Here is a 27,738-nt window from a genome sequence, read left to right as displayed (position 1 = left end):
ACTGAAATCATTCCTTAATTTTATATGTAATCCATACAAAATTCCAAAAGAAAACTACCTATCCTCAAAATATAAGTATTGAGATTTGAAAATACAATCAGAATGACTTTCACTTCCATTTTTTTTTTTTTTATTTAAGCAATCTTTTTAAGAATTGATGACCCCAGGGATCCCTGGGTGGCTCAGCGGTTTGGCACCTGCCTTTGGCCCAGGGCATGATCCTGGAGTCCCGGGATCGAGTCCCGTGTCGTGCTCCTGGCATGTAGCCTGCTTCTCCCTCTGCCTGTGTCTCTGCCTCTCTCTCTCTATGTCTATCATGAATAAATAAATAAAATCTTAAAAAAAAAAAAAAAAGGAATTCATGACCCCGAGATCAAAGGTTGCCGACTCTACAGACTGAGCCAGCCAGGTGCCTCTCACCCCCAATTTCTAAAGTGCTGGAAAACTACTCAGAATTTTGGAAGGTATAGATACCAATCTCTTCTGATGCCTATAGCCTAAATGAGCAGCAAATGTCTTGCCTCTGTCACATCTTAGGGACTACATATCCTTCATCTTCCTTAGAGGTCTGCCATGACCAGCATTTCACCATCAGCAGTCTCGCTGCATCCTGCTTTCTGTTCAGATATTTTATTTTTATTTTTAAAGGTTTTATTTATATATTTATGAAAGACACACAGAGAGAGGCAGGGACACAGGCAGAGGGAGAAGCAGGCTCCCTGCAGGGGAGCCTCATGCAGGACTCAATCCCAGGACCCCAGGATCACCACCGGAGCCAAAGGCAAACACTCAACCACTGAGCCACCTAGGCACCCTATTCAGATATTTTAAAATAAGAATGTATGCTGAAAAACAAAACAAAACAAAAACTTGGCAGGGATGCATGCCACACTATACACAGTGGTTTCTGGAATACAAGGGACTTCTATTTTAGCACTTCTGAGTTTCTGTAATATTTAAATTCAAATGAGCACACCTGTCTTACTTTTATAAGCAGAAAAGTTGATTTTTTAATAAAAAGGAAATGCAAAGAATTACTTTGTTGATATAAAAATCCTCTATAGTATCCTTTTTCTGTAACTTTGAGATATTCATGTACCCACTTCCAATAAAGTGAAACAAAATATCCTTATTTCCAAATTGTGTTTTTTTTTCACCCTTTGGTATTTGAGTCTTTAATTAGCAAATCAACACTTACCACCTTCAAATACACAAGAGAAAAACCTATGTGTAATGTGAAGTAGGTCATTTATTGAAATCTAAATATGAGAAGTTGAATGGGAAAAAAATTGCTTAAGATAGCACTACTCAATTTTATACAGGAGTAACTTGGTGCCAGGATATAAGTTAACATAAAGAACAGTAAGAAACCACACAAAGAACCAATTCTAAAATGCTCTCTTCATATTTAATATTTTAAAAAGCATGTTCACAGCACACTCCAAGAATGCCATACAGCAATGGTTTGCTGCTCTTTGTCAAACAGAGTATGTCAGAAAACAAAACAAAATTTTTTTTGAATGGTTCATGGTTTTTAAAATTAGTTCTCTGAAATTTCTGTAAAGCCAATAACCACCAGTCATCTAAATCCCTGTTTCAGAGTAGTAAACATTTCAGAAATGTAATGAGTATTTATCCAAAGATCACACTTTTCTGAAATGTAGTTAAAAGCTATATAACAGAAACAAAAATAAATATTTTTCTAGAAAGAACATATTTGGCATTTTAAAATAATGTTAAAGAAGCTTTCAAGTGTAAATGATTCTTAGATTGTTACTTTCCAGTACCAGACAGAAAGTTTGGGTTAATAGTAGCATAAATCTGGGTCTTTAAAGTCCATCTGACTTCAGTAATAGGAGGAATGATTACATTGTCATTAACAAAGTCAACCCTAACAAAGCCAATGTACTTTCCCACTAGAGTGCTTGCTTTAAGAAGTGACATCCAAAAAAATAAAAATAAAAAAGAAGTGACATCCAGCCAGTACTAAAGATTGAGGCCAGTAGTTCAAATTACTAATTTGGTACCCAAGTTGTTTTATACATACTTTTTATCACATGATTATTTAATATTTCTAATTAGCTTGCTCTATTTCTCTCAAAATCAGTAAGGACATAGTTTGAATAAAAAGTAAACTGAACTTTGTTTCACTGACTTCATTAAATATGTCAAACATGGTTAATTATGTTCCATGCTTCCAGATAATTTACATTTTCATTATAAATGCAAAGCAGCTGCACCATGAGTTTTATCCTAACCACTTCATCTAAATGTAGAAAAACTGAAAGTTAAATGTAAAATTTTGAATAGTTAATACGTTCTTATATATTTCTTTCAGAGATCTGTGATGCCTTGTCTTGGATATGAGTATGGAAAAGAAAAATTCAGTTCATATTCATGATGTACCAATCAATTTCTATTTCTGTCAGTCATTTAAAAACCAAATTTCCATTTATATCACCTCTAGAGAGAAGAAATTTTCCTATAGAATCATGATCATAATCTGGAAAAAAAAAAAAAAAGAAGAAGGGCTAATTTTAGGCCAATAAAATATTTGAGGAAAGATGTAACACAAAGCAGGGAGGTGAAAAAAGCAATTATGTTGTAATAAAAGCCTCCCTTGTAAACACACCTGTCCTTTCCTCCCATGTTTGGAAATGTTACCTAAGTTTTAAAAATTCTCATCAAAACATTTTATACCACAAATCCTGTAAAATCAGGTTGATTTCAGCCAGATAACCTATAGCTGTTAAAGAATTATATTATCCTGTTCATAAGATGAGAGGTAGTGACATTTTATTCTCCCAATGCTGAACTACAAATCCCACACATCTGGCACATGAGTTACAAGGGGAAAAAAGCACAGAAGCACCATTGTACACTCCTCATGTTTTGGTATTTCAAGTCACCCATAACTTCGTTTGCCATTGGCAGCTGACAATCACCACTGTGTTAACAATGAAAGCAGTGGGTGTTGGTGCTATTCATCATATAGGACTGGTGGACCTCCATCATCTTTCAAAAATGAAGCAGCTTTCCTTCCATTCTTCTGAACATGATCTTCATTCATTTTCTCCAAAGCTTCTATCTACAAAATTAATACATTGAATCCATTTGTCAAAATCTTACTTCATAGAAATCATACTTCTAACTGAACCAGTATTTTTACTATTAAAACTAGGTCATTCCTAAGGATGCTGGCCTTGAATTAGAATTAGTGTGTGTTACACACATTACAGTGTCTCACAAATACATATTACAGGGTGACATACACGTGTCTGTTTTGTACTTGACTGTATTATCAGGGCCCATATTTAGGGTCTTTATCAAGCTAGCAGCTAGGATCACAGCTTTTGTTTTTTGTTTTTTTAAGATTATTTATTTATTTATTAGAGACACACAGAGAGAGAGAGAGAAAGCAGGCAGAAGGAGAAGCAGGCTCCATGCCAGGAGCCTGACGTGGGACTCGATCCCAGGTCTCCAGGATCATGCCCTGGGCGGAAGGCAGTGCTAAACTGATAAGCCACCGGGGCTGCCCAGGATCACAGGTCTTACTGTGTACTCTATAAAGCTTTCAGGAAACAAGAAAAAGGAAATTCTAACATTGGTTCAACAATAGTAACACCTACTTACTGAGCAATTGTACTGTACTAAAGGCCAGATTTACCATCTTCCTGTTACTTCCCTTCTACCCTTAAGTTCCAGCACAGCTTCGCCAAATTCAAATCATACTGAGGAGTTCTAGAACAGACTCTATAATCACTCTCTGCTTTGGTATACTGTTGGGAGTAATTAGCTGCTATTTTACTTTTTAGTTTTTGTTTAATTTTAAGAGAATTTCTCTGGAGGAAGCTTTTTTTTTTTTTTTTTAATGGTTCTGTAGATCCATATTGTAATGACTGGTATTTCTAAGGATGACCACAGCTAACTCTGTATATTCAGTTAAAGGTAGGGGCCACATGTTACAGAAAGATAAAGATAAAGATGCAGAAAGCAGTATCATCCAGAGTGTTCCCCAGTCTGCTTCCTCATTCAGAAATAGAGGGAACAGTACACTGGAAGTGGTGTTACTCGTCCATCTTAACCAAACTTGAAGTGTTTTGTTGTGAGTCTAGTTTTAAGCCTGAAGAGGACTGAAAACATCTCAAGGAAAGAAAAATCTCTAATTTTGCTTTTGAGGGTATAAAAGAATAAAATGAGGGGCACCTGAGTGGCTCAGTCAGTTAAGTGTCCAACTCTTGGTCTTGGCTCAGGTCATGATCTCAGGGTCATGAGATCGAGCCCTGTGTCAAGCTCTACACTAGGTGTGGAGACTGACTGAGATTCTCTCTCTCTCCCTCTCCTTCTGCTACACCCTCGTCATCACTCTCTCTTTCTAAAACAAATAAATAAGTAAAACCTTAAAAAAATATATATAACATGAGTTCAGAGTTTCAGCTATCTACTCCATCTAGTTCTCCATTAGCAAGGCAACGCCGCAAAACATTTACCTCAGCTAAGAAATCAGCTTCATTATCTGCTGAAATGTTTAAGCCTGAAACAGCATTAAAGAGTTCTCGCTCACCCAGGGCTTCCTTTACTCCTCCTTTCTGGAAAAACTATTAAAGAAATATAAGTCAGTAGGAGACACAGCAGGGTTCTCTTGAACACGAATACCAGAGAACAGTAAACTCGTAAGATACCAGTGAATTCCTTCCAAAATTTTTAAACCAGATTTTCTCATTTCAAGTTTAACTATGCTGCTCAGGTTCTACTTGCTATTTGTCCTATTGAACATATCCCTGTGGCCTTCTGGATTTAATCTATATACATTGTATAGCTACATATAATATATAGCTTCTATAGCTATAAATGAGTGGTATGTATAAAACTGGGTGGCACTGCTTTGAATCTATCAATTCAAAATATTCACTAAATCCTGTGAATTAAAATCTTCAAGTAGGTTCAGAAATTATTTCCAATATGAAGTTATTCTATCATTTAGAAAGATTATTCTTACCTGAATCTATTGCTAACAATTAATTTCCTTTAGAAATAGCAAATACATGTGATTCAATTCTGTTGATTATTGAGTTTTACCTTCCCTTCCCTCATCTGTTTGCTCTAACTCACAGAACCAGTAATCAGACACAATACCACTAAGGCGACTATTTTCTTTTTTAATAGTAATAACAATGGCAGTAGGCATGTAGGCTTGCTAATACAGCTGTGCTCAAAGCACTGTGTATTAAACATCTGCTTGACTGCTTAAATATCTGCAGTCAAAATAAAAACTCACTCCCTTGCAAATTTAATTCAATAGCCCAAATATGAGGCATGCCATCAAATTATTGTTGAAAATGAACTCTGACAAATTGATCTCTGTATCTTTATCTCAAAAGTAGTCGGTAATCAAACCCTTCCTTCAATTTCTAAGAACACAATCATCCAACTTATCTCAGGAGTGAGAAAACTATTTGTATCTGTTACATCCTATAAAAAAGATATATTAGTTTACATGCCCACCTGTGAAACATTCCTACAGTCACGGAACAAGAACTCCAGGCCATGAGGATGGGTTGGTTCCACAGACTGACTGACGTCAATCAACCAGACCTAGTTCAATGCAGAGCAGACACTCAGTACACATTTAGTAATTTACATCAAGTCATTTCATGTGAATGTTAACAAAATGTGCTCCTCACCTTCCCAGCATGCCACAGCATGTTATACTCACTGAGGTCAGCATGTACAAGTGTACATTCGTTATATAACTGCTGCATCAACTGTAAGGAGGCAAGACAGACATTTAGGGCGTAAGCAACAATTCTAATTTACCTATGTAACTAAAATGTTTGTGCCAACCAAAACTTTCCAGGAAGGCAAAGCTACATTAAAGAACTTATTTCCTCTTTGTGCAGTCTAAGACTGAATTTTTTTGTCTTTTGTTTTTAGGCAGGGTCAGGGAACATTGAGAAAAAGGGGTAGATAAGTATGACACTCTATTTCCTCGTCTATGTAAAACAATGAGATCAGGAGACCAAGGAGCAGACCTGGTTCCCCACAGGATAAGAAAGCAACCATTTTATGGCCACTAACCAAAGGAAAGTGGTTGAAAAAATTTTTTTCACCTTTTTATACAAGGTAAAAAGTACTTCTTGCCAGACATAGTAGGGAAGAGATATTTTTTTTTTTTAATTTTTTATTTATTTATGATAGTCACAGAGAGAGAGAGAGAGGCAGAGACACAGGCGGAGGGAGAAGCAGGCTCCATGCACCGGGAGCCCGACGTGGGATTCGATCCCGGGTCTCCAGGATCGCGCCCTGGGCCAAAGGCAGGCGCCAAACCGCTGCGCCACCCAGGGATCCCGGAAGAGATATTTTTATAAATTAAGTGGCGGGATCCCTGGGTGGCGCAGCGGTTTGGCGCCTGCCTTTGGCCCAGGGCGCGATACTGGAGACCCAGGATCGAATCCCACGTCGGGCTCGGTGCATGGAGCCTGCTTCTCCCTCTGCCTGTGTCTCTGCCTCTCTCTCTCTCTCTGTATGACTATCATAAATAAATAAATTAATTAAAAAAAAAAGGAATTCTATAAATTAAGTGGCATTATATATTCATTATTGATTTCTTATGGCAGAAATAAGCATTAATGTTTTATTTTCAGCCTTAATAGAATAAAATAGAGAAAGTGTTATCACTACTTCATCTCTTTCCCAGTCATCCCACCGCCCAACAAAACCTGAAAAATGAACTTGATTTTCCTTTCAATTTTCCTTTCCTATTGGAAGCAGAGAATGTTGGATTATCTCCCTAGCTCTATCTTAAAAAAGTATTGGGATAACACTTTCATAATCACATCAGCTGCTGCAGGACATGAGCACTTCATGCAGAAACCACATAAAAAGCACAGAGGCTTCTCTACTGTTCAACTCAAACAACTACAGAGGCAGAGCACATGGCTGGCTCACTTGGTAGAACATGTGACTGGATCTTGGGGTCATGAGTTCAAGCCCCATGTTGGGGGGACAGTTTACTTAAAGAAAAAAAAAAACAACAATCAACACTACAAAGGAATGAAGACAGTATTAGTAACATTTTCTTAAGCGGGAAGGACCTCAGATGGAATTTAGTTGCTGTCTCCAAGCATAAATGGCCTCAAGGCTCCTGAGGTGCACTTCCCAATTCTAAGACCTATGCACATATGAGAGACCACTCTCTCCCATCTTCAGTTTTTACCATCACTCATAATGAGACCAAATCTGCATCCCGCCAACTGCCCAATGACAGGCATTTTCTTAGCTGCTAAGAGCTAAGACATTCAAGAAGGCATACAAACTAATGAGGCATGACATTTGGTACATGTGGAAATGTCAACTTTTATTTAATAGAATGTTTTATGAATAAGAGCTTCATGCTTCTGTGTCACTAATGCTAAACCAATAAGGCTTCATGGGCTCCTTAGCTCTATGACTTTTCTTAAGTGACTCAAGACAGCAGCATGTTGATATAAATATAACACTTCAGTGTTAATAGTCTATCACACACTTCAGTTTGTTCTTGTTACATCACCTTAAAATAGTACTATTTTAGGACATTTTTTAAGGTGTAGACAATATTTTTATAAGCTAGTATGTGAATGCTTTAGAAAGCACAACTTACATGAAGAGTTTGGTAGTAGGCTTCTTTCATTTCTTCACTACTGAGCTTTACTTCTTTTAATTTAGGGGCTGGAACTTGATCATGACCAATAAAAGACATAACTAAAATGTGTTTCTTGAGTAGTACAACTGTTGGACAAGGAATTCCAGCTCTCTGCATTCTACAGAAAAAAAGAATTAAGAATGTAAAAATCAGAAGGAGAGAATATTTCTCTTATTCAATAAATATCTACCAAGGGCTGCAATGATCTGCCACTAGGTTCTGCCCGGGGGGCGAGGGATGCAGAGACAGTAAAACATGGCCTATACCCCTTACAGAGCCATGGACTGCTGGGAGGCACAGACAGGGAAGGAGACAGTTCGCAGTGTCGTGTGGCACACACACGGGCAGGGCTGTGGGCCGGAGCCACGGGAGCATGCAGCATCAAGGATGACTTAGTATAAGAAGTGGCTGAGGGCAGCCCAGGTGGCTCAGTGGTTTAGCACCGCCTTCAGTCCAGGGCGCAATCCTGGAGACCCAGGATTGAGTCCCACGTCAGGCTCCCTGCATGGAGCCTGCTTCTCCCTCTGCCTGTGTCTCTGCCTCTCTCTCTCACTCTCTCTCTCTCTCTCCGTGTGTGTCTCTATGAATAAGTAAATAAAATCTTAAAAAAAAAAAAAAAAAGAAGTGGCTGAATAGGAATTAGCCAAATTAAAGCAGTGTGGGGAAACACTGGTCTAGGGCTAGAAGCGGTTTGTGGAAATGCATGGAGGCATTCAAGAGAGTCCATCTGGGGAATGTTTATCAATCAACATAGCTGGATCTTGAGTGAGAGGAAGGGCAATGTAGGTTGAGGTTACAGAGACAGGTGGGCTCCACACCAGACAAAGTCTTTGAACTTACACTAAAGACTATAGGAGCTGTTGAAGAATTTTAAGAAAGGCAGGAATGAGATCTGAGAAGTATAGAAAAGAGATTGAAGGGTAGCAAGGCCTCTTAGAAAATTATTCTACTTACAAGTCCTACTAATTAGAAGAATTTTGCAACTAATAAATATGGATAATCACATTTGAAAGCAAACATCTTTAGAACAAACAAAAATTAAGCCTTTACTAGAGATTAAGATATGGAAGGTTTATTAATGAGAAAGATTACTGTATTACTTGGTTGATAAATACGTTGATAGATTCTGCTTAGGGAACTGAGAACCAAGTCTAATAAATTAAAGCAAAATGCAATTTGGTCAGATTGCCACTACCAAATTAACAAACATTAGATGTAATAAATATTTTCTAGAACAAAAAGGCAAATCATTCTTTAACACAAGCCTAGTTGGAAGCTGAACAATGATAGCATATAGTCATAGGGAAAAAATGACTTTGTTTCCTTCAAACTTTACTAAGGAAAGAACACAGAAAATGCCTATTCATTCTAAAAGTATGAATTCAGGTTATACTCAGGAAATATTTTCTTATAGAAAGCCTCATTAAATACTAGAATTTCGAGGCCTTCCATAATTTCCACAAATGAATATAAAAGAAAGCATGGATTTTTTTTTGCCTGGCTAGTAGGTCTAATATAAAAAGGTAATTACCCTAGATAACTTCTAGCACAATGATTTTCTTTACCTTGTGAGATTGTGCATTTCTTTTTCTGCCCACATGCGGATGATCTTACGTGGATTTAGTTTACTGAAGCGATCTTTAAACCTGAAATCATCTTTAATATATTTGTCACGATTCTTAAACTCATTAAGGGTTGTTTTAAATACCTTGATGGCACATTCTGTAGGTATAACTTTACTATCTTCCTTTTCGTCCTCCATGCTAAATGGAAGAGAAAAAAAAAGTATAAGTTGCCAGCTCATAAATAAAACAATTTCAAAATAAAATTCTATGATACAAAAGCAGTTCTGTCTTCTCTAAGAATGTCAAGCTTTGGGGTTTTTTTTTTTAAGCTTTCAAGTTTTGGGTCTTAATAAAATCTTAGGATTTGGTTTTTTTTTTTTTTAATTTATTTATTTATTTTTTTTTTTAATTTTTATTTATTTATTATAGTCACACACAGAGAGAGAGAGAGGCAGAGGGAGAAGCAGGCTCCATGCACCGGGAGCCCGACGTGGGATTCGATCCCGGGTCTCCAGGATCGCGCCCTGGGCCAAAGGCAGGCGCCAAACCGCTGCGCCACCCAGGGATCCCGGATTTGGTTTTTTTAAAGAAAACATTTTCAAATAAATTGTCAACCAGTTTTCAACAATCTAGAATAGAATCTTCACTTAATGATTATCAAATAAACTTGAGGAACAGAGCAAACATACATACTTTAAAATAGGCTACAAATCTACCTGGGATGGTTTATGGGTAAAATTCAACAAAAGCAACAAGACAGAAAAACTTTTTAAAATGTGTCTTTCAGGATGTATGGGTGGCTCAGCAGTTGAGCATCTGCCTTCGGCTTAGGGTGTGATCCCAGGGTCTGGGATGGAGTCCCACATCAGGCTCCCTGCAAGGAGCCTGCTTCTCCCTCTGCCTGTGCATCCACCTCTCTCCATGTCTCTCATGAATAAAAATAAAATATTAAAAAAATTAAATAAAATGTCTCTTTCACTTCTAACAGATAAAAAGGTGAGTAAAGGGGTCCCTGCCCCATGAGTATGCAAGGAGAGGCAGGAGAAAATAAAAGAAATACACAAATAGGGGATCCCTTGGTGGCTCAGCAGTTTAGCGCCTGCCTTCGGCCCAGGGCATGGTTCTGGAGTCCCCGGATTGAGTCTCACATCAGGCTCCCTGCATGGAGCCTGCTTCTCCCTCTGCCTGTGTCTCTGCCTCCCTCTGTGTCTCTCATGAATGAATAAATAAAAATCTTAAAAAAAAAAAAAAAAAAAGAAGTACACAAATAGGACAGGTCTCTTTGGATTGGGAAGGCCAGATAAGGCTTCGTGATATAGGTGGCAACTGAAACAACCAAAACAATGTGTAGGTTATGAATAAGCACAGTCACAGTATTAACAAGGTAGAGTTGAAATTACAGGACATGTCTGAGGAAGGACAAACATGCAAACACTACAGTTAAGACTTGGCTGGAAAAGGGGAAATGAAAGAAATCAGAGCTGACGGAGGAGATGGAGGCAGAGGTGTGAAGAGCCCAGACTGCGTGGGTGAGAAGCCCAGATGTACTCCCAAGGGTGGTAGGAATCACCAAGGGTTTGACACACTTCATGAAGATCAAATCAATGATAATATCAGGATAGAAGGGGGCAGAAGAGTCCAGAGGTATGGAGCCTATTTAGGATGCTTATATAATGCCCCTCAATAGTGAGCCACTGAAAAGGCTTAAAACATGGTGATGGCAATATGAACAAAAAGGAGGGCAGAAGGACAGACTACTGTATTTACCTTTAAATATGTGAAGGCATGTTAATCTGGAGAAGAAGGAACTCTATTTCCAGAAGACAGGCTATGACTCAAAATCTCAACCCTTTCCTTCTGTACTGTATTTTCCCAGCTGATTTCTACTCTGCCAGTCTGTCTCACATTAGAGGACTCCAACTGTTTCTCTGTCTTCTCTACCCGGGAAATTTCATTAAGCCCTATGGCCTTAAACATATCATCTATATACAGGTAACTCCTACATTTCTACCCTCAGTCCTGACTCTCCAGAACTCCAGGTCAATTTACTTGATCCCTTGACAGAACTTGGAGGTCTAGCAGGCATCTTAAGTGTAACATGTCCAAATCAAAATTCTTATCAATTGCACCCTAAACCCGCCTTTCTTCATACTTTCATCTTGGTAAATGGAACCACCCAGCTTCTCTAGCCAAGAATGTACCCTTTCACATCCATCCCATCCAATAGCACACACCCTTGACTTTTACCTTCAGACATTCCTATGGTCTCTCCTATTCTTGCACTATACCTCCTTAGTCCAAAGCACTGTTCTCTTTTATTTTTTTTAAGTTCACTAAATTTATTTTAAAAATCATAAAACGTTTCCTACAAAAGAGCATTACATTCTGCACACTGCTCTGAATAGATGCCAGGGACATATGGACTATTGTTACTTTTCCTTCCTGTCCCACCCCCCCCAAAATGTTACAGTGCAAAGCACTGTTCTCTTTTAAACTACCATAACTTTTTAACTGGCCTTACTCCTTCTTCTCTTACCCCTCCTCTAATCCATTTTTCACACAGCGGTCTGAGTGATCTTTCAAATCACAGCTTTGGTTCCCACTGCACTTAAAGAGCAGGCTCCTTACCCGGGCTTTCAGAGTCTCGCCTGACCTAAGCTGTGCTTACTTCTCCAGCCTCCTCTCTCCCCTTCACAACTGTGCTCCCAGTGTACTGGTTTTCTCATAGGCTCTCAGAGATACCAAGTCTGTGCCTCTCTTAAGGCATTAGCACTAGCTGTTCTCTAGTCTAGAATGTACTTCCACCTATCTTTATACTGTATCCTAGATGTGTCATTCAAATCTTAGCTTAAATGTCACTTTATCAGAGTTTTCCTGTTCTACTAATAAAAAGTAGTCAACCAATTGCTATGACATCAGTATATTTTAACTACCACAACACATATCTGATGCTTTTTGCGTATTACTGTTTTGGAAGGGGTTTGAGATGTCGAGGAATACATTCTATGAACTCAGGGACCTTCCTTATGCCATTCATGGCCATACTCCAAACACTTAGAAAAGTGCCTAGCACATATTAATCATACAAATATTTGGGATTGGTGAATTAATTTTCAGGAGACAGATCAGAGATTCTATACCAGAAAAAAATTCCCAGTAATTTAAATATATTATAGACATCTTTGGATTTTGAGATGATAAATTTCTGTCATTGGAATACTTTAACCATAAGGTAGATGATATAATATAAAAAATATCATAGGAGGGGATCCCTGGGTGGCTCAGCGGTTTAGCGCCTGCCTTTGGCCCAGGGTGTGATCCTGGAGTCCCGGGATAGAGTCCCACGTCAAGCTCCTGGCATGAAGCCTGCTTCTCCCTCCTCCTGTGTTTCTGCCTCTCTCTCTCTCTCTCTCTCTCTCTCTGTCTATCATAAATAAATAAATCTTTAAAAAAAATACCATAGGAGAGATTCCTTATTTGGAAGGTATCTACGATAGAGTCTAATTTATAAGATTCATAAAATTCCTTGTTTCTTATTAAATTACACATCCCTCTGCCTAGTTTTTAAGATCCTCCTTATCAATTTCTAGTTTGCTTGTATAGTTTTATACTGTTACCTCTAAACATACACTTTCCCATCTCATTGTCAATTTCTTCATTGCCTAAATTTCAATCCTCCCATTTCCAGCCCTTTCATTATTTTAAAAGAATTAAGTTCACAGATAAAGCTGAAGTTCCCTTCAATTACCACCCTTGATAGTTTAATTCCTTATTCCATCTCTCCAGAGGCAATCATCATGAATAGTATCTTTCTAGTCTTTCTAAAAGTTATATACACACACACAAGCATCTATATTTAAAAAACTGTGTTATTTTCTATATAACTTTAAAAATTTAATAAATGGTATATACTATATATATTAAAAGCAATTAGGTTTTTGCACTCAACACCATACTGTTGGGTTGTGGGTTTTTGGGGTTTTGTTTGTTTGTTTTTTGCCTATTGTTTAAAATCCAGGTTGAGATCTTACTTCATCTTGACCTTTTCCCTGAATGTAACTGGTACTGTTCTTGTTCTGTTCACTATTTCTATCCCTTATGCAAATCTCACTTGCACAACTGTGTATTCTATTGTGTAATTCTTTTATTGACCCTAACAGCTCTTGCTGTTAATGTAATGTTCTCCTCCTGACTACGCTTTAAGCTCTTTGAAAATACAAAACATATTTTATACTTTATTCCCTGAAAAGCACCAGTTACTATACCAATGATTGTTGATTACTTAGCCAACCTTAAAGTGATATAAACTAGACAGCTTTATGGTAGGCAGAGTCCTAAGATGGCCCCCAAGATCCCAGTCCCGGGAGTACACACTCTGTACAGTTCCCTCCCTTGATTAGCTTACATTATACAGCAAAGGTGATGGTATAGCCATTGGATTACATTCCACTGTCTTTAAGACTCAGTCTTAGCTGCCTGGAGGGAGAGATTGTCCTAGTAGCTTTGAAGAAGGGACCTGTTTCATAAAAGGGCAGCATGATCAGGAACTGCAGGGACCTCTACAAGTTGAGAGTGGCCCCCTATCTGACAGCCAACAAGAAAGCAGAGACCTCAGTCCTACAGTGGCAGGGGACCAAACCACAGGGAAGAAGACCCTAAGCTCCAAAAAGGACCACCACCCAGCCAATACCCAGATTATAGCCCTGTGAGAGTCTGACCAGAGAGTCCAGCAAAGCCATGCCCACTGGAACTTCTGATTAAAGGAAACTATGAGATAATAAATGAGTGTTGTTTTAGGCTAAGTATGTGGTAATTTGCTATATAGCATAGAAAACTTGTGAACTTTTAAAAGCATTTACTTTTAGAAAACTTGTAGAAAACCGAATGCTATCTAGTTTTGCTAACTCACAAATGCTGAAGCACAGATTACAATATCAATTCCACCAGAAAGAGAGATCATTCATTATATCAAAGTATCATTAAGCATAATGGAAAATGGACAAAGAATAAACAAGGCAGTTGACAAGACAAAGGAATACAAATGGCCAATGAAGCACTTGGAAAAAATGTACAACCTTAATCATAAATAAACGCACACCAAAATATCAAAATGGTACTTTTCATCTTTTACACTAACAAAAAAAAATTAAGTGTGATAATACTAAGTGTTAATGAGGATGAGAACAGGTTCATACTGCTGCATAAATTAGTTAACCTTCTCACAGGGCAATCTGTCAGTATTTACTGACATTTATAGAATCTACAACAACCTGCAGATTGGACTAGCTCCTAGAGGAAATTGCATTTGCCCTACCATTAAAATTGAAAGATAGGGGATCCCTGGGTGGCTCAGTGGTTTAGCGCCTGCCTTAGGCCCAGGGCATGATCCTGGAGACCTGGGATCGAGTCCCACATCAGGCTCCCTGCATGGAGCCTGCTTCTCCCTCTGCTTGTGTATCTGCCTCTCTCTCTCGGTGTCTCTCATGAATAAATAAATAAAATCTTTAAAAAATTAAATTAAATTAAATTATAAGACAAACACCAATTTGGTTTCTGACCTTTGGTGTGATATATAAGAAATTTTTAAAAATTTTTAATAAATAAAAAAAGCTAGATATGCTGCTTGCTATAATAGTCAGTTGGTACTCTCCATTCATTAAGGCCTTCCACTATTTAACAAAAAGTAAAAAGAATGCATAGTCTTTGCCAGTAATTTTAAAGCTAAAACTTAGCTTAATGTGTATTTGCAAAAGCACATCAATGTAAATGTACAAGGATATTTCTATCTGTGTACTCTGTTATGTAATTATCTTTTATCAACCATAACAGTTACTGTTAAAATGTTCTCCTCTTTGCTATACCATAAAGCCATTAACATAATGGAATGTGCTTCTGTAAAAATGGGGTGCTAGAAGCTTAGAAAGAACTATTAACTGAAAAATTAAGATTCTGAACAGAGAATATAATCTCTTTTGCATAAGCAAATTTAGGGATATGTGAATAAAAATTCTTGGGAGATTAAACTAAAAACTTAACAGTGGTTATCTTTGAAGAAAAGATCTGTGAGATGAGAGTGGATACCATGAAGGCTGTTTTCCATTTTAATCCTTTCTGTGGAGTTTTAATTTCTACCATGGGTAATCTCTTATTTTAATTTGTGCCATTACATTATATTTGCCTGGTCTTAGGAAACCCTTAAATGAAATTTGGGAAGAGGTTAACAAAGCTTAAAGGAAAAAAATAAATATTAAGATTACTATATACCAGTCATGATCAAATATGATCTCATTTATCACCACAAAATCTTATGAGGTAACAAGGGTTCATTTTTTAAAAAGGCTTAGTAGGGGATCCCTGGGTGGCTCAGCAGTTTAGCGCCTGCCTTCGACCGAGGGTGTGATCCTGGAGTCCTGGGATTGGGTCCTGCATCAGGCTCCCTGCATAGAGCCTGCTTCTCCCTCTGCCTGTGTCTCTGCCTCTCTCTCTCTCTCAATGAGTCTGTCATGAATAAATACATAAAATCTTTTAAAATAAAAAAAATAATAAAAAGGCTTTAGTAAATTGCTCCAGATCACACAGCCTGAAAAATGTTGAGTTTTTTTAATGTTGAGCTATTTTATCTTAATATTCATTTTTATCCTTTTCATTTTTTAACTTAACAGTAAAATTTGATATACAATTACACATGCATGTCTCATCTAGCAAGGGGGACTAACTAAATAGTTAAGAAAACCAAAAGCAAGGATTTAACCAATAAATGTTTGAATCCCCTTAAGTATACAGTAAATACCTTCTGAACCTAAAAAGAACTAGAATAATTCTGGACTCTATTTTACATTTTTGTCTATAAACATTATTAAGGTAAAAGAATTGCTGAGGTAGTAAGCCTTGCTGATTTTCAATGGTAAGTGACCAGACTGATTTCATATTCCTGGCTTAAGCACATTCTCTAAACAGGGTCTACTTTAAACAATATCTCCCTTCTTCGTGCCATTCTTTACTCATGTAAGCCCTTGTAAGAAAAGTGAAGTGGGTAGGATTTGGCATGAGATCTTTACAAGATGTTTCCTTAAATGATGCATTACTTAATTGGTATTTCTTTTTTTTTTTTAAACTTTTTTTTTTTTAATTTTATTTATTTATGATAGTCACAGAGAGAGAGAGAGGGAGAGAGAGAGGCAGAGACACAGGCAGAGGGAGAAGCAGGCTCCATGCAGGGAGCCCGACATGGGACTCGATCCCGGGTCTCCAGGATCGCGCCCTGGGCCAAAGGCAGGCGCCAAACCGCTGCGCCACCCAGGGATCCCTTAATTGGTATTTCTTAAAGGATCAGAGTTACAAGGGCAAGAATCAGTAACTGATCTAAGCATATGCCCCTCAATCTGATGATAAAGGACCCCAGGGTATAAAGACCATGGGTTTTGAGACAAACCTAGCTTCAAATTTTGTTCTGTCACTTACAGCAGCCTGTATGATACAGTATGATTACAATAATGTAGAAAATAAAATATGTATAGAAAAAAAGACTAACAGAGTCTATACAAACTGATTAATGGTTATCTCTGGATGGTGGGATTAGGATGAATGTGGGGTTTTTTGCACATCCTTATAGTCTAGACTTTCTATAACACCTTTTAAATTACTCTGCCTGCCATATAGCACTGATTTTCTGTAAATCCATTTATATGGGAAGAAGGGGCTAAGATTTATTAACACATGGTACTCTATTTTGCTCATTTACCTCCCGCCATATGCATGAAAGACAACAGATTCCTTTCCTGTACTAATACAGCCAGTGATTGTCTCCAGCATTCCAGAGTTGACCATTTTATACATAAGCAAACGTGTCTTAGGATCAACTGCTTTTTCCTGAAAAAGATAAAGCACTATAAATGAAAACAACTGGTAATAACAAAACATTTTCTGAGCCATTTCTAGTAGCTAGCATTCAAAATATATACTTTTTAGTTTTATGATTCAATTTACCTAGCTGTGTATGTATAACAGGCTCTTAAGAGTGCTGTCAAAATGCAATCCATTAACAAAATACAATCCGTTAACTCTAACTCCAATGTATTTAAAAGTAAATATCTAAAAAAACTATTAAGAATCAGACACTAGCTTAATCAAAATCTTACTTTATCTTCAAAGTTTAAATAGCTCTGCTCCTGTAGTTACTATTAGTTTTTCTAAAGTTTTAAAAATTACTTTATTCTCAAGATATTAGATACTATCTTCACTTATGTAAAACATTACAGAGTAAGTTATTACAAATGTCATAGTGTAACAAGAAACAATTTTTTAAATCTTAAAACATTCATATTCAACTTAACTATGACCACTAAAATTTTAGTTTTGAACAAGTGATTAAGAACCGTTACATTATATCTGAATAGTCAATCTCATGAAAAAAAAGTCAAACATGAAGCCTTGTTTCTTCCCCAAATATAAAGTTTTCTAATATGAACCTTCCACCAAAGAAAAAAAATATAAAAATACTTACTGCCGTAGAATGCTCCTTTTTCTCATGGAGGCGGGCACTTCGACGTTCTTCTGAGTAGGCATGTTGTTTTAAAGCATTAAAAACATGGTTTGATAGTTTTAAATCCATTCCAATTCCATCTCCTACCTGAAACCCAGGTGCAAACTGCCAAAAAAGAAAAAGATTAGTATCTGAATGCTTTAAAACAGGGATGGTAATAACAAAAAAATAACACCAGTTTTTACTTGAAACAGGTTTCTTACTCAGTCAATAATTAAGCTACAAAAGCAGAACCCATTGGTATTACAGAGAAAAAAAATAACTTTGGGAAAAAATAAATTTGGGAAGAGGTTACTATATAAAAAACCCAACAGAAAGGAGAGCAAGACTATCTAAGAAAAACACAGAAAATACTGAATCACATCTAAAAACTAAGGTATTTCAGCATATGCTTTACATCTTGCTTTTACACTAGACAAAGGACACACTATATTTTGAAGGCTAGATAAATCTTACCAAAGAAATACAATCTTATAATTAATTATTTTTGAGGAGTGGGTTAATATAGCAAGCTATGCCCACACCATGATAATTATGTTCTAGAGCTGATTGTCCAATATAGTAGCCAGTAGCCACATGTGGGTATTTAAAGTTAAATATATTAAAATTAAATAAAAAATTCAGCTCCTTGGTTGCATCACTCAAATTTCAAGCGCTCAATTACCAAATACGGTTACTATTAGTTAGCAGGGATATAGAACTTTTCTATTATCACAGAAAGTTCTATTGGAGAGGGTTGTTCATGAGTCAGACCTGGACTATTTCTAGAATTTAAAATTAAGTTTACGGGGCATCTGGCTGGCTCAGTGAAGCATGTGACTCTTGATCTTGAGGTCATGAGTTTGAGCCCCGCGCTGGGTGTGTAGACATTACTTTATTTGTGTTCTAAAGTCTAAATGTGGGCAGCCCCGGTGGCGCAGCGGTTTAGCGCCGCCTGCAGCCCGGGGTGTGATCCTGGAGACCCTGGATCAAGTCCCACATCAGGCTCTCTGTATGATGCCTGCTTCTCCCTCTGCCTGTGTCTCTGCCTCTCTTGCGCTCTCTCTGAATAAATAAATCTTTAAAAAAAAATAATAAATAAAAAAATAAAGTCTAAATGTTCTCTATTAACCATAAGATTTATAAAGGAGGAAGAATGCTAACGTTTCTTTTTCTATGTTTTTAAATTATATTTTATTTCTGATTTTGCAGGGGTAGTTTAGGCACAAGTTCTAAAAAATTCAAAAAGTAGAAAGGATTTCTCTCTCCCATGCTTATTCCCCAAATCACCACTATTCTCTGTTTTTTGAGTAGGTGTGCTACTGAAAAATAATATGCTTAAAAATAAGTATGCTATTTTCATAAGAACTATTTCTTAATTTTAGAATCAATGCAAATGAAACTAGTTTTCTTAATATTGTAGAATTTTACTCTGACATACATTCTCATTAGTGGCTGAGTTTTCATGGTCCTACTATATTATCATCTACAACATTTTTAGATCCATCCTTATGAAAGATATCTTTAGAAATTTACGATATTGTATTTATTTTTAATTTAAAAGTTTTTTGTTTGTTTTACTGCAGTTGATAAAATATTGTATTTAAAAATCCCATGTTTTTAATTTATCCCAATAAAACTCTTGATTCAGAGATAATACTTCCTGTAACTTACATTTTCCATTCTGGCTGTATTCTTTCTCCCACATACTACTTCATCATGTTTGGTGGTGATGTCTTTTCCTTTTCCAATAAAACCCTTTTTGGGAGTAGGAACTGGTTTTGCTAAAGGCGATTAAGACAAGCCAAGTTTATGTAAAGGTAGCAAAGACTAAATTCCTGCATTCAATGTTGTCTGAAAAGATATTTGAATCTAATAGCAAATTACCAAACAAGATCCAAAGAGTAAATATAAAATACAAGGATCCATTGGAAAACTTAGTCTTCCTATGTCCCTGTCCTACCCTCACCCCAGAAAATAAAAGCATTGATACCTGGTATGTAGGGATCATCACGAGTGTCTTGCCAGTCAACCTCATCCTCAGAGCTATCACTGTCTTCGTAAGGATGCACTTTTCGATAATTTTCAAAGGAAATGGAAACTTAAAAGGCAAAAACAAATGAAGATTTATTTAGGAACACTTTACAAGTATTTCCTGCCACCCAATGTAGGTTTCACAATAAGGTCACAGTACCTTTGCTATCTCCATTGAATTTTTTTTCTTCACGCCTAAGCTGTGCGTCATATTCTCTATCAAATTCCATCTGTAGCATCTGAGCCAGCATTAGGTCACTGGAAGTATCAATGTTTTCTCCAGTAATAAATGGTCCTTCAGAGGCACTGTTCAAAATAAGGCAACATAAATTAATATAATGTGCTTGCATATATACATGCTACCAATTATGGGACTAGAGAGTGCCTTTTCACTGTTACAAATTGTACTGAAGAAAAAAGGGAAAAATTCGATCAAATCATTCATCTTCTGTCCAGCTCCCCTTTGACTAATGGCAGGAGCTTGTAAAAGCACCAAATAGGATTAAGAGAGCTACACAAAAAAGCTAAAAGGGCCATAATAGAGATGCCTGGGTGGCTCAGTGATTGAGCATCTGCCTTCAGCTCAGGGCATGATCCTGGAGTCCTGGGATCAAGTCCCACACTGGGCTCCCTAAAGGGAGCCTGCTTCTCCCTCTGCCTATGTCTTTGCCTCTCTCTCTGTTTCTCTCTTGAATAAATAAATGAAATCTTAAAAAAAAATAAAAATAAATAAAAGGGCCATAATAAATCCAAACTGAAACTCAAAAATCTTCTTCTGTGTTCTGGAAATATATATATGAGAAGATAAAACAGCAATATTTAATCAAACCTGTATCCTACTTCACTATTTGCTAATTTGGAGATCATGTGGTTCAACTGTTGTAATAACTAAAATCCAGAGAAACACAGTGGTTTGCCCACGATAGTACCGACAACTAATCACAGAATCAGGACCAAAACTCAAATATCAGTGAACTCCTGGTATGATGCTCTTTCTACTGCATTGATTTTCAAAATGTGTTTCTTAATCATTGGTCAAGACAACCACTAATCAAATCTTAAAACTTTCATAACAAGCTGCTGGACAAAATAGATTCTTAATGAATTTTACTTACGTAACTTCAGGAAAAGCAGCAGCTTCTTCTTTCAACTGCAATTCTTTAGCCAGCTGTTCACTCATTACATCAGCCAAGGAACAAGATATTGTGTTTTGAGGGGTAGCCCATGGACACTATTTAAAGAAAAGGAAGGGGTTAATTCATAAAAATGAAATTAAAGTACCTTCTAAACTTGAAAATAGGGCTATCTTTAGAGAATTTTAAAAATCAACCCGAAATAATTACCTACTTACAGAAATCATCTTCAAAGTCATTGGGATGCCTAGTATCTGCCAGTTAAGCATCTGACTCTTGATTACGGCTCAAGTTGTCATCTCGGGGTCATGGGATTGAGCCCTGCATCAGGCTCCATGCTCAGCGAGGAGTCTGCCTGAGATTTCTCTCCCTCTCCTTCTGCCCCGTACCCCCGGCTCAGATGGGTGCTCTTGTGCTCTCTCTCACTCTCTCAAATAAAGTAAATCTTTAAAAAAAAAAAAAGTAAAAATATCTCCCAGCTCAAATCTAATCAAAGATAAATGGAAATTAAATCTGTCAAAAGCACTTTCTTTTTTTTTTTTTTTTTCAAAAGCACTTTCTAACTGTTCAGTAGGTGTGTCTTTTTAGTTGAGGAGGAACATTAGGCCATTATAGCATTACCCCACTACCTGATGAGTACATGCAACCACCCTTGTTCTGATTGCATGCTCACCAAATAATCTGCTTTTAATCTGGCTTCCCATGAAGACTCTCTCTCTCTCTTTTCCCAAAGGTTTTATTTTTAAATAATCTCTATACCCAACGTGGGGCTGGAATTCACTACCCAGAGACCAAGAGTTGCATGCTCTACCGACTGAGCCAGCCAGATGCCCCTGGAGATTCTCTTTTAGGAAAAGACTACACCAACTAGCACAGTTCAAAGCCCACTTAGAAGTTACACCTCATTCTAATTTAAGGAGTAAGTCTTCTACATGTGTAAAGTGTATGTCAGCTGCTCTCAAGACATCTGGGGGTATGTTGAAACAAAAATAACAATGACAAACAGTAAAATCTACATTTCTGAACTTTAGAAGCTGAGAAACGGTCTTGAAATAATACTACTACAACAAAGCAATATTCTGTGAGGCTCTTCTTGGACGATCAGCCAGTTGGACTTCCTCAATGGCATAACTATCTCAGCCCTCTTGAAATACAAACCGTAAGTTTATTTCACAATTCCTAATTTTTTGGGGGGCAAGCTTTCCTTAGCAGCAGGAAATGATTGCATTTGTAAGACTACTAATATTGAATAATATGTCTAAATCTCTTGAACTGACCTAGCTTTCTCTATCTTCCTTCTGAGATTCTACTCCAAGGTATCACCCTCCCATTACCAGGCTACTCTATTAAGAGAGTCCTAACTCATCTTTCTGCTTCCAGTCCTGCTTGTTTCCATTTTCCACACCATATATAGCACACCAGCTTTTCTAAAATGAAGATTTGATTAGTTCAGTTTCCCTATTTAAAGCTCTTTGATTGTTTTCATGTTTCCTACTACCTTTAGGATAAAGTCCAAACCCATTCCTTAACTACTGCTGGTGTCTAATTTAGAATTTAGAATATAGCATATGATATCTGTTTTAGCCACAAAACTTTAAAAAATTTTTTTATTTATTTGAGATAGAGAGAGTGAATAGGAGCTGGGGGTGGGGGGCAGAGGGAGAGGGAGAAATAGACTCCCTGCCGAGCAGACAGCCCGATGAGGGTCTTGATCCCAGGACCCAGGATCGTGATCTGAGCCGAAGGCAGATGCTTAACGGGCTGAGCCACCCAGGCACCCCTGTTTTAGCCATGGAACTTTTAAATCAAGTTTAGGTACTCTAGCTGGCCTACCACTCTTGTTCAGGTTCTATAGCATTGAAGTTCAGGAATCTAATTGGTTCAGGTTGTTAGGGTGAAGCTCAAATGATAACTATACTTATGACTAAGTGAATCAGAATCAAGTTTTATCTAACCTCATCTGGAGATTAATGAGATGCACCCAGCCCCCAGAACATACCTACACTAGTCTACTGCAGAATTATTCCAGCCTCACATAAAGCCAGATGTGGGGAAAACAAGGAAGGCTTTCTCAAGGTCTGATGTGACTTTCATTCACTCAGATCTTCAAGTGCAAATGAGCAGTCTCCTGGTGAGGATTTTGAGGTCTAGAATCTTGAAGTTCTCTGTAATCCAGAGAATATAGCTTTCTCTTGGCCAATGACTCCTGCTGACTTCTGAATCCTCTAGAAAGAATACATAATGCTGCGTCCTAACCTAGAAATGTCTGGTCTGATCAGTTTCAAAGTCCAGATTCCAAAAGGCAAATGGCTGTATTCTCTAACTCAGATCTGTCAACCACATTTTGCAATGACAACAGAATAACAGACAACACTGGAATATTCACTATATTTGAGTCATTTGCCTAATATGTATAATTTGCATAGATTATTTGAGACACATAACCACTACATAGTTACAGTATCATCCCCATTTTATAGATTGAGAAACTGAGACACAGAAGGGTTTTTTTTTTTTTTTTAACTCAAGATAACACTGTAGATGGAAGTGCTACGATTTGAACCAAGGCAGTAGAACTTAAGAGGCTGCCCTCAGCATTTTGCTATACTGCTTCCCTAATCACCTAGTTCTGGAATGTGAGAAACAAATCACTATACTGCCTGCAGTATGAAATCCAAATTCCTCAACAAGGATTGTCTTTCTAAATTTGACCTACTTTATCTTTCTAGTCTCAGCCCTTATGTACCCTATGCTCAAATAACAATAATTATATGCTAATTATGGCATACTTTCACCCCACCATGCCTTCATACATATTTTTTTTTTTAAGATTTTATTTATTTATAGAGACAGAGAGAGAGGCAGAGACACAGGCAGAGGGAGAAGCAGGCATCATACAGAGAGCCTGATGTGGGACTCGATCCAGGGTTCCCAGGATCATGCCCTGGGCTGCAGGTGGAGCTAAACCGCTGTGCCACCGGGGCTGCCCTTCATATATTTCAACTAAAACATATCACAAAAGTCTTCTATTAAATCAGGGATGCCTGGATGGCTCAGTTGGTTAAGTATCTGCCTTTGGCTCAGGTCATGAACCTGGGGTCCTAGGTTGGAACCCCTAGTCAGGCTCCCTCTCCCTCTGCCCCTCCCTCCACTCATGCTCTTTGCTTGCTTGCTCTCTCTCCCAAAAAAATAAAATCTCAAAAAAAAAAATCAGACATTAAAGAGATTTGCAAAAATATAGTACTAAACCACTATTTTTGTTTGTTTTAGAAAATGGTGGGGTTACAAATAAAAATTATATTTGTATTAACATATGATGATTTTTAAATCACCTAATAAAAAATTCTTCACTATTTCACTTTTCATTTCTGATATGACAAATATTAAAAGATATAACTGATATAAACAAAAATTCTTTGGTGTCCTCAATGATATTTTAGAGTATAAATTCATCCTGACCAAAAAGTTTTGAGAATCGCTGGCCTTTGGCACTCTTTCCATTTTTCAAGACCTTCCTCAAATCTCCACCTTCTCCACGAAGCCTTCAATAATCACTTAGGTCTTCCAAGAGATTAGAGGAAGAAAGCATTAAGAAATACATACAGCCTAACTAATTGTTTGGACTGTGAAAATGCTGTCTTCCGGTAGAACATCCATAAACTCCAGGATCATTTTTTTGTTAAATGATGAAAATGAAATTTTATATTTCTGATGATGCATACTTAAATGAAAATATGACAACAAATATTTTATTATTAGTTTTGTAAGTGAAATTTGTTCTGACATTAGATATTCTAGCGCTCGCTTTGACAGCACATATTCTGACATTAGGTATTCTTTTTTTTTTTTTTAAGATTTTATTTATTTATTCATAGAGACAGAGAGGGGGAGAGAGAGAGAGAGAGACACAGGCAGAGGGAGAAGCAGGCTCCATGCAGGGAGCTTGACGTGGGACTCGATCCTGGGACTCTAGGATCACACCCGGGGCTGAAGGTGGTGCTAAACTGCTGGGCCACCAGGGATGCCCTGACATTAGGTATTCTGAGCAATGTTTGTCTCATCTGACATTTTTTTTTTTTTACATTTTTAATCAGCCTTTAGGTGCTTAACTGTAAGAACTTAACATATAAAGCATATATTTATTAGTATCTGGCTACTAATTTTCTTTTTATGTCTACTGGTCTTGGCCTCATAAACAAGGCTTAATAGAAGGAAATTACACAAAATAACACGTAGATACAACATTTGCCAATAGATTATTTTAAATTCTCCCTATGGTTGTATGAGAACTTTCATAAAGTTAACTTTAATTAAACTTTCAGGGCAGCCCCGTGGCTCAGCGGTTTAGCACCACCTTCAGCCCAGGACATGACCCTGGAGACCCGGGATGGAGTCCCACCTCGGGCTCTCTGCATGGAGCCTGCTTCTCCCTCTGCCTGTGTCTCTGCCTCTCTCTCTCTCTGTGTGTGTGTCTCTCATGAATAAATAAATAAAAATCTAAAAAAAAACAGAAGAAAGAAGAAGAAGAAGAAGAAGAAGAAGAAGAAGAGGAAGAAGAAAAAGATGATGACCTAGCCTAAAGATCTAATAAAACGAGTGATCCTTTAAAAGGAACAAATATTCCGTGACAGCAAGTGAAAAACAATTAGGAAGCTAATAAAAGTTGGACTCCTTCCAACCTTAATTTGAGGAACACAACATCCCAGTTGAAGCATCCCTTAATTTGAAGCAATCCTGCTTTCAAACAAACCCTCAATAAAGCGGCAGAAGAGTCTTTTCATCCTTCTGACAAAATTATCGTGCAAAGGGGCAGTCTGAAAACCAAAAACCAAACGTGAAATAAACGTAATAGTTGGTTAATACAGAAAAAGAGTTTAAACCTGAAAGCCCAAGCAGATAATAAGAACTCATAACCTTTTCTTTTCCTTTTTTTTTTTTTTTTTTACAGTAGGTAGTGTACACCTGAGTATCAGCCCTGGACTTACCCAGTATTCACTGCTTCAAAAACGAGAAATTGCCCAAGTCGGATAACCGCATTTGTCAAGTTAAGGAAACAGCTGCCAATATGTCCTTTCCGTCGGGCTTTCCGTGCATTACTCGGCTGACTCACTCGGCCGGTGAAAAACAAGATCATGCTTGTTTCCCCTCAAACGTCAGAGCCTCTAGCCGGGCCCTGCCCAGACAGCTGCTCGGGAGGTGCAGGAGTCGAGGCGCAGAACTCGAGAGCGAGCCCTAACCGCCGACAGGGGCCGCTGGCAGCCCCGCTACCCGTGCCCCACCTTCCGAGGTCGCCAGGGTCCGCCTCGGACCCTCCCGAGTCGCCGGCCGAGCCGCCTGGGCGCCTGACACTTTCTCCGGGCCTCCTGAGAGGACCAGCGCGGGCGCCCAAGGCAGGTGCGTCAGCTCCCACCGCCACTCACCTTGCTGGGTCCCCAGGCTGCTGCGGGCCTCGGCTCAGGAGATGCCACTCCGACCAGATCCATGTTGGGAAAGAAGCCAGCAACGAGGACACAGGGCAGACAGATGGCAGGACCGGGAAACAGCCTCCTCCGAGGAGACAGGCGGCGGGGCTGGGGCGACGCGCGGCTGGCGCCGGAGCTGAGGTGACAGATGGCGGCGCGGCCGCGGCCGGAACTGCATCTCTTCTCTTCCGCCCTCTCGCCGGGACCCTCGCTTCTGATAGGCTGCCCGCCCCGGTCTGGCCTCCTTTCCCCGCCCCCGGCGCGCCGCACTTCCGGCCGCTGCCACCGGCCCCGTAGGTCCTCTGCGCGGGCTTTGACTTGCGGCCGCGGTGTCCGGCGCCGGACGGAGCCGGCGGCGAGTGTGGCTTCCTCTGGCCGGACTGCGCCCTGTTCCCGCACCTCCTTCTCCTTCCTTCCCCACCTGCCTGCCCGAGACAGCATCTGGAGCTCGTTAAACCGAGGCTGCGTGTGACTCCGGGTATAACAACAAACAAACGAGGCTTCCTCTGTTCATTCATTATTTTCGGGGCTAGTTCTGGACGGGGATGGTATGGGGGACGGAAAATAGCAGGAGCAGAGGGGTCCGATGTTGTTGTCACGGCAGTTTGCCGTTAGGAAGCGGGGCATAAAAAGTGAAAATTTGTAAAATGTGTTAAAGAACATTAAGCAAAACATAGGACTGCCTAATAAAAGCTCTGATTGGTGTTTTGTAGATTGTCCTAAAGTGACCAGATAAAAATAGCTAAGCGTTACATTTCACTTACTATGTTCGTGCTTTGTTCAAAGTACTGTATTAAGTCTCAGTCCTCAAAATAATCACAAGAGGGGCACGTGGGGGGCTCAGGGGTTGAGCGCCTGCCTTTGGCTCAGGTCGTGATCGTGGGGTCCTGGGATCGAGTCCCGCACCAGACTCTCCTGGGTGAGCCTGCTTCTCTCCCTCTGCCTATGTCTCTGCCTCTCTCTGTGTCTCTTGCGAGTAAATAAACCTTTAAAAAAAAATCACAAGAGGTGCATTCTATTTCTAGCATGATCTTGATTTTACCAATAATGAAACGTAGGCACACAGAACTGAAGCAACCTGCAGGAGGTCATATGGCTAATGAGGGGCAAAGCTAATGCGTCGTGAACCCAGGCACCATGGGCTAGGGGACTGGCTCTGTATGTCTACATGTTGACTATTAAGACGTTCTAGACAGAAACGCTCGATAACAATGTTCCTGCATTGCCAGTTCTGGGCCAGGACCCCCGATTGTCTATGCTTGAGATCCCTAGGATAACCACCTTGATGGTTTCCTTTAGCAAACAATTTTTGCCATTCCAGGGCAGGACAGGTTCTGAATCT

At 38.6% G+C, this 27,738-nt stretch overlaps 2 protein-coding genes across 3 annotated transcripts in view; one reads left to right on the top strand and one right to left on the bottom strand.

The window, feature by feature from the left end:
• Nucleotides 1-1,389: 1,389 nt before the first annotated feature.
• On the bottom strand, nt 1,390-27,120 carry RIOK3 (RIO kinase 3). The gene is made up of 13 exons (XM_026006530.2): nt 26,355-27,120; nt 20,917-21,032; nt 19,962-20,107; nt 19,761-19,868; nt 19,442-19,551; nt 17,750-17,893; nt 16,988-17,115; nt 9,247-9,444; nt 7,640-7,799; nt 5,685-5,765; nt 5,506-5,595; nt 4,491-4,598; nt 1,390-3,088 (listed from the first exon to the last, which is right to left on the bottom strand). The coding sequence occupies exons 1-13, from the start codon at nt 26,835-26,837 to the stop codon at nt 2,981-2,983; spliced, it is 1,980 nt and encodes a 659-aa protein (XP_025862315.2). The 5' UTR covers nt 26,838-27,120; the 3' UTR covers nt 1,390-2,980.
• The window catches only part of TMEM241 (transmembrane protein 241), a 123,565-nt gene continuing 122,528 nt past the window's right edge, over nt 26,702-27,738 (top strand). The window contains exon 1 of one of the 2 annotated variants that reach the window (XM_072735087.1): nt 26,702-26,874. The gene's annotated coding sequence lies outside the window, so the exon portion shown is untranslated. The remainder of the gene's footprint in view (nt 26,875-27,738) is intronic. The other variant, XM_072735088.1, reaches the window with a different exon arrangement.

This window comes from Vulpes vulpes, chromosome 13 (genome assembly GCF_048418805.1).
Source record: "Vulpes vulpes isolate BD-2025 chromosome 13, VulVul3, whole genome shotgun sequence".
Classification (NCBI taxonomy): domain Eukaryota; kingdom Metazoa; phylum Chordata; class Mammalia; order Carnivora; family Canidae; genus Vulpes; species Vulpes vulpes.
This window is presented reverse-complemented; position numbering and strand designations above follow the sequence as displayed.

Excerpts from the sequence above, each read along its gene's own strand:
- RIOK3 (XM_026006530.2), bottom strand. The coding sequence starts at position 26,837 with ATGCTGTCTCGGGCAGGCAGGTGGGGAAGGAAGGAGAAGGAGGTGCGG. Across the intron at positions 20,108-20,916 it reads GCTGCTTTTCCTGAAGTTAC|TGCCTCTGAAGGACCATTTA; the intron begins GTAAGTAAAATT and ends TATTTTGAACAG. Across the intron at positions 5,596-5,684 it reads TGCTGTGGCATGCTGGGAAG|GTCTGGTTGATTGACGTCAG; the intron begins GTGAGGAGCACA and ends GCATTGAACTAG.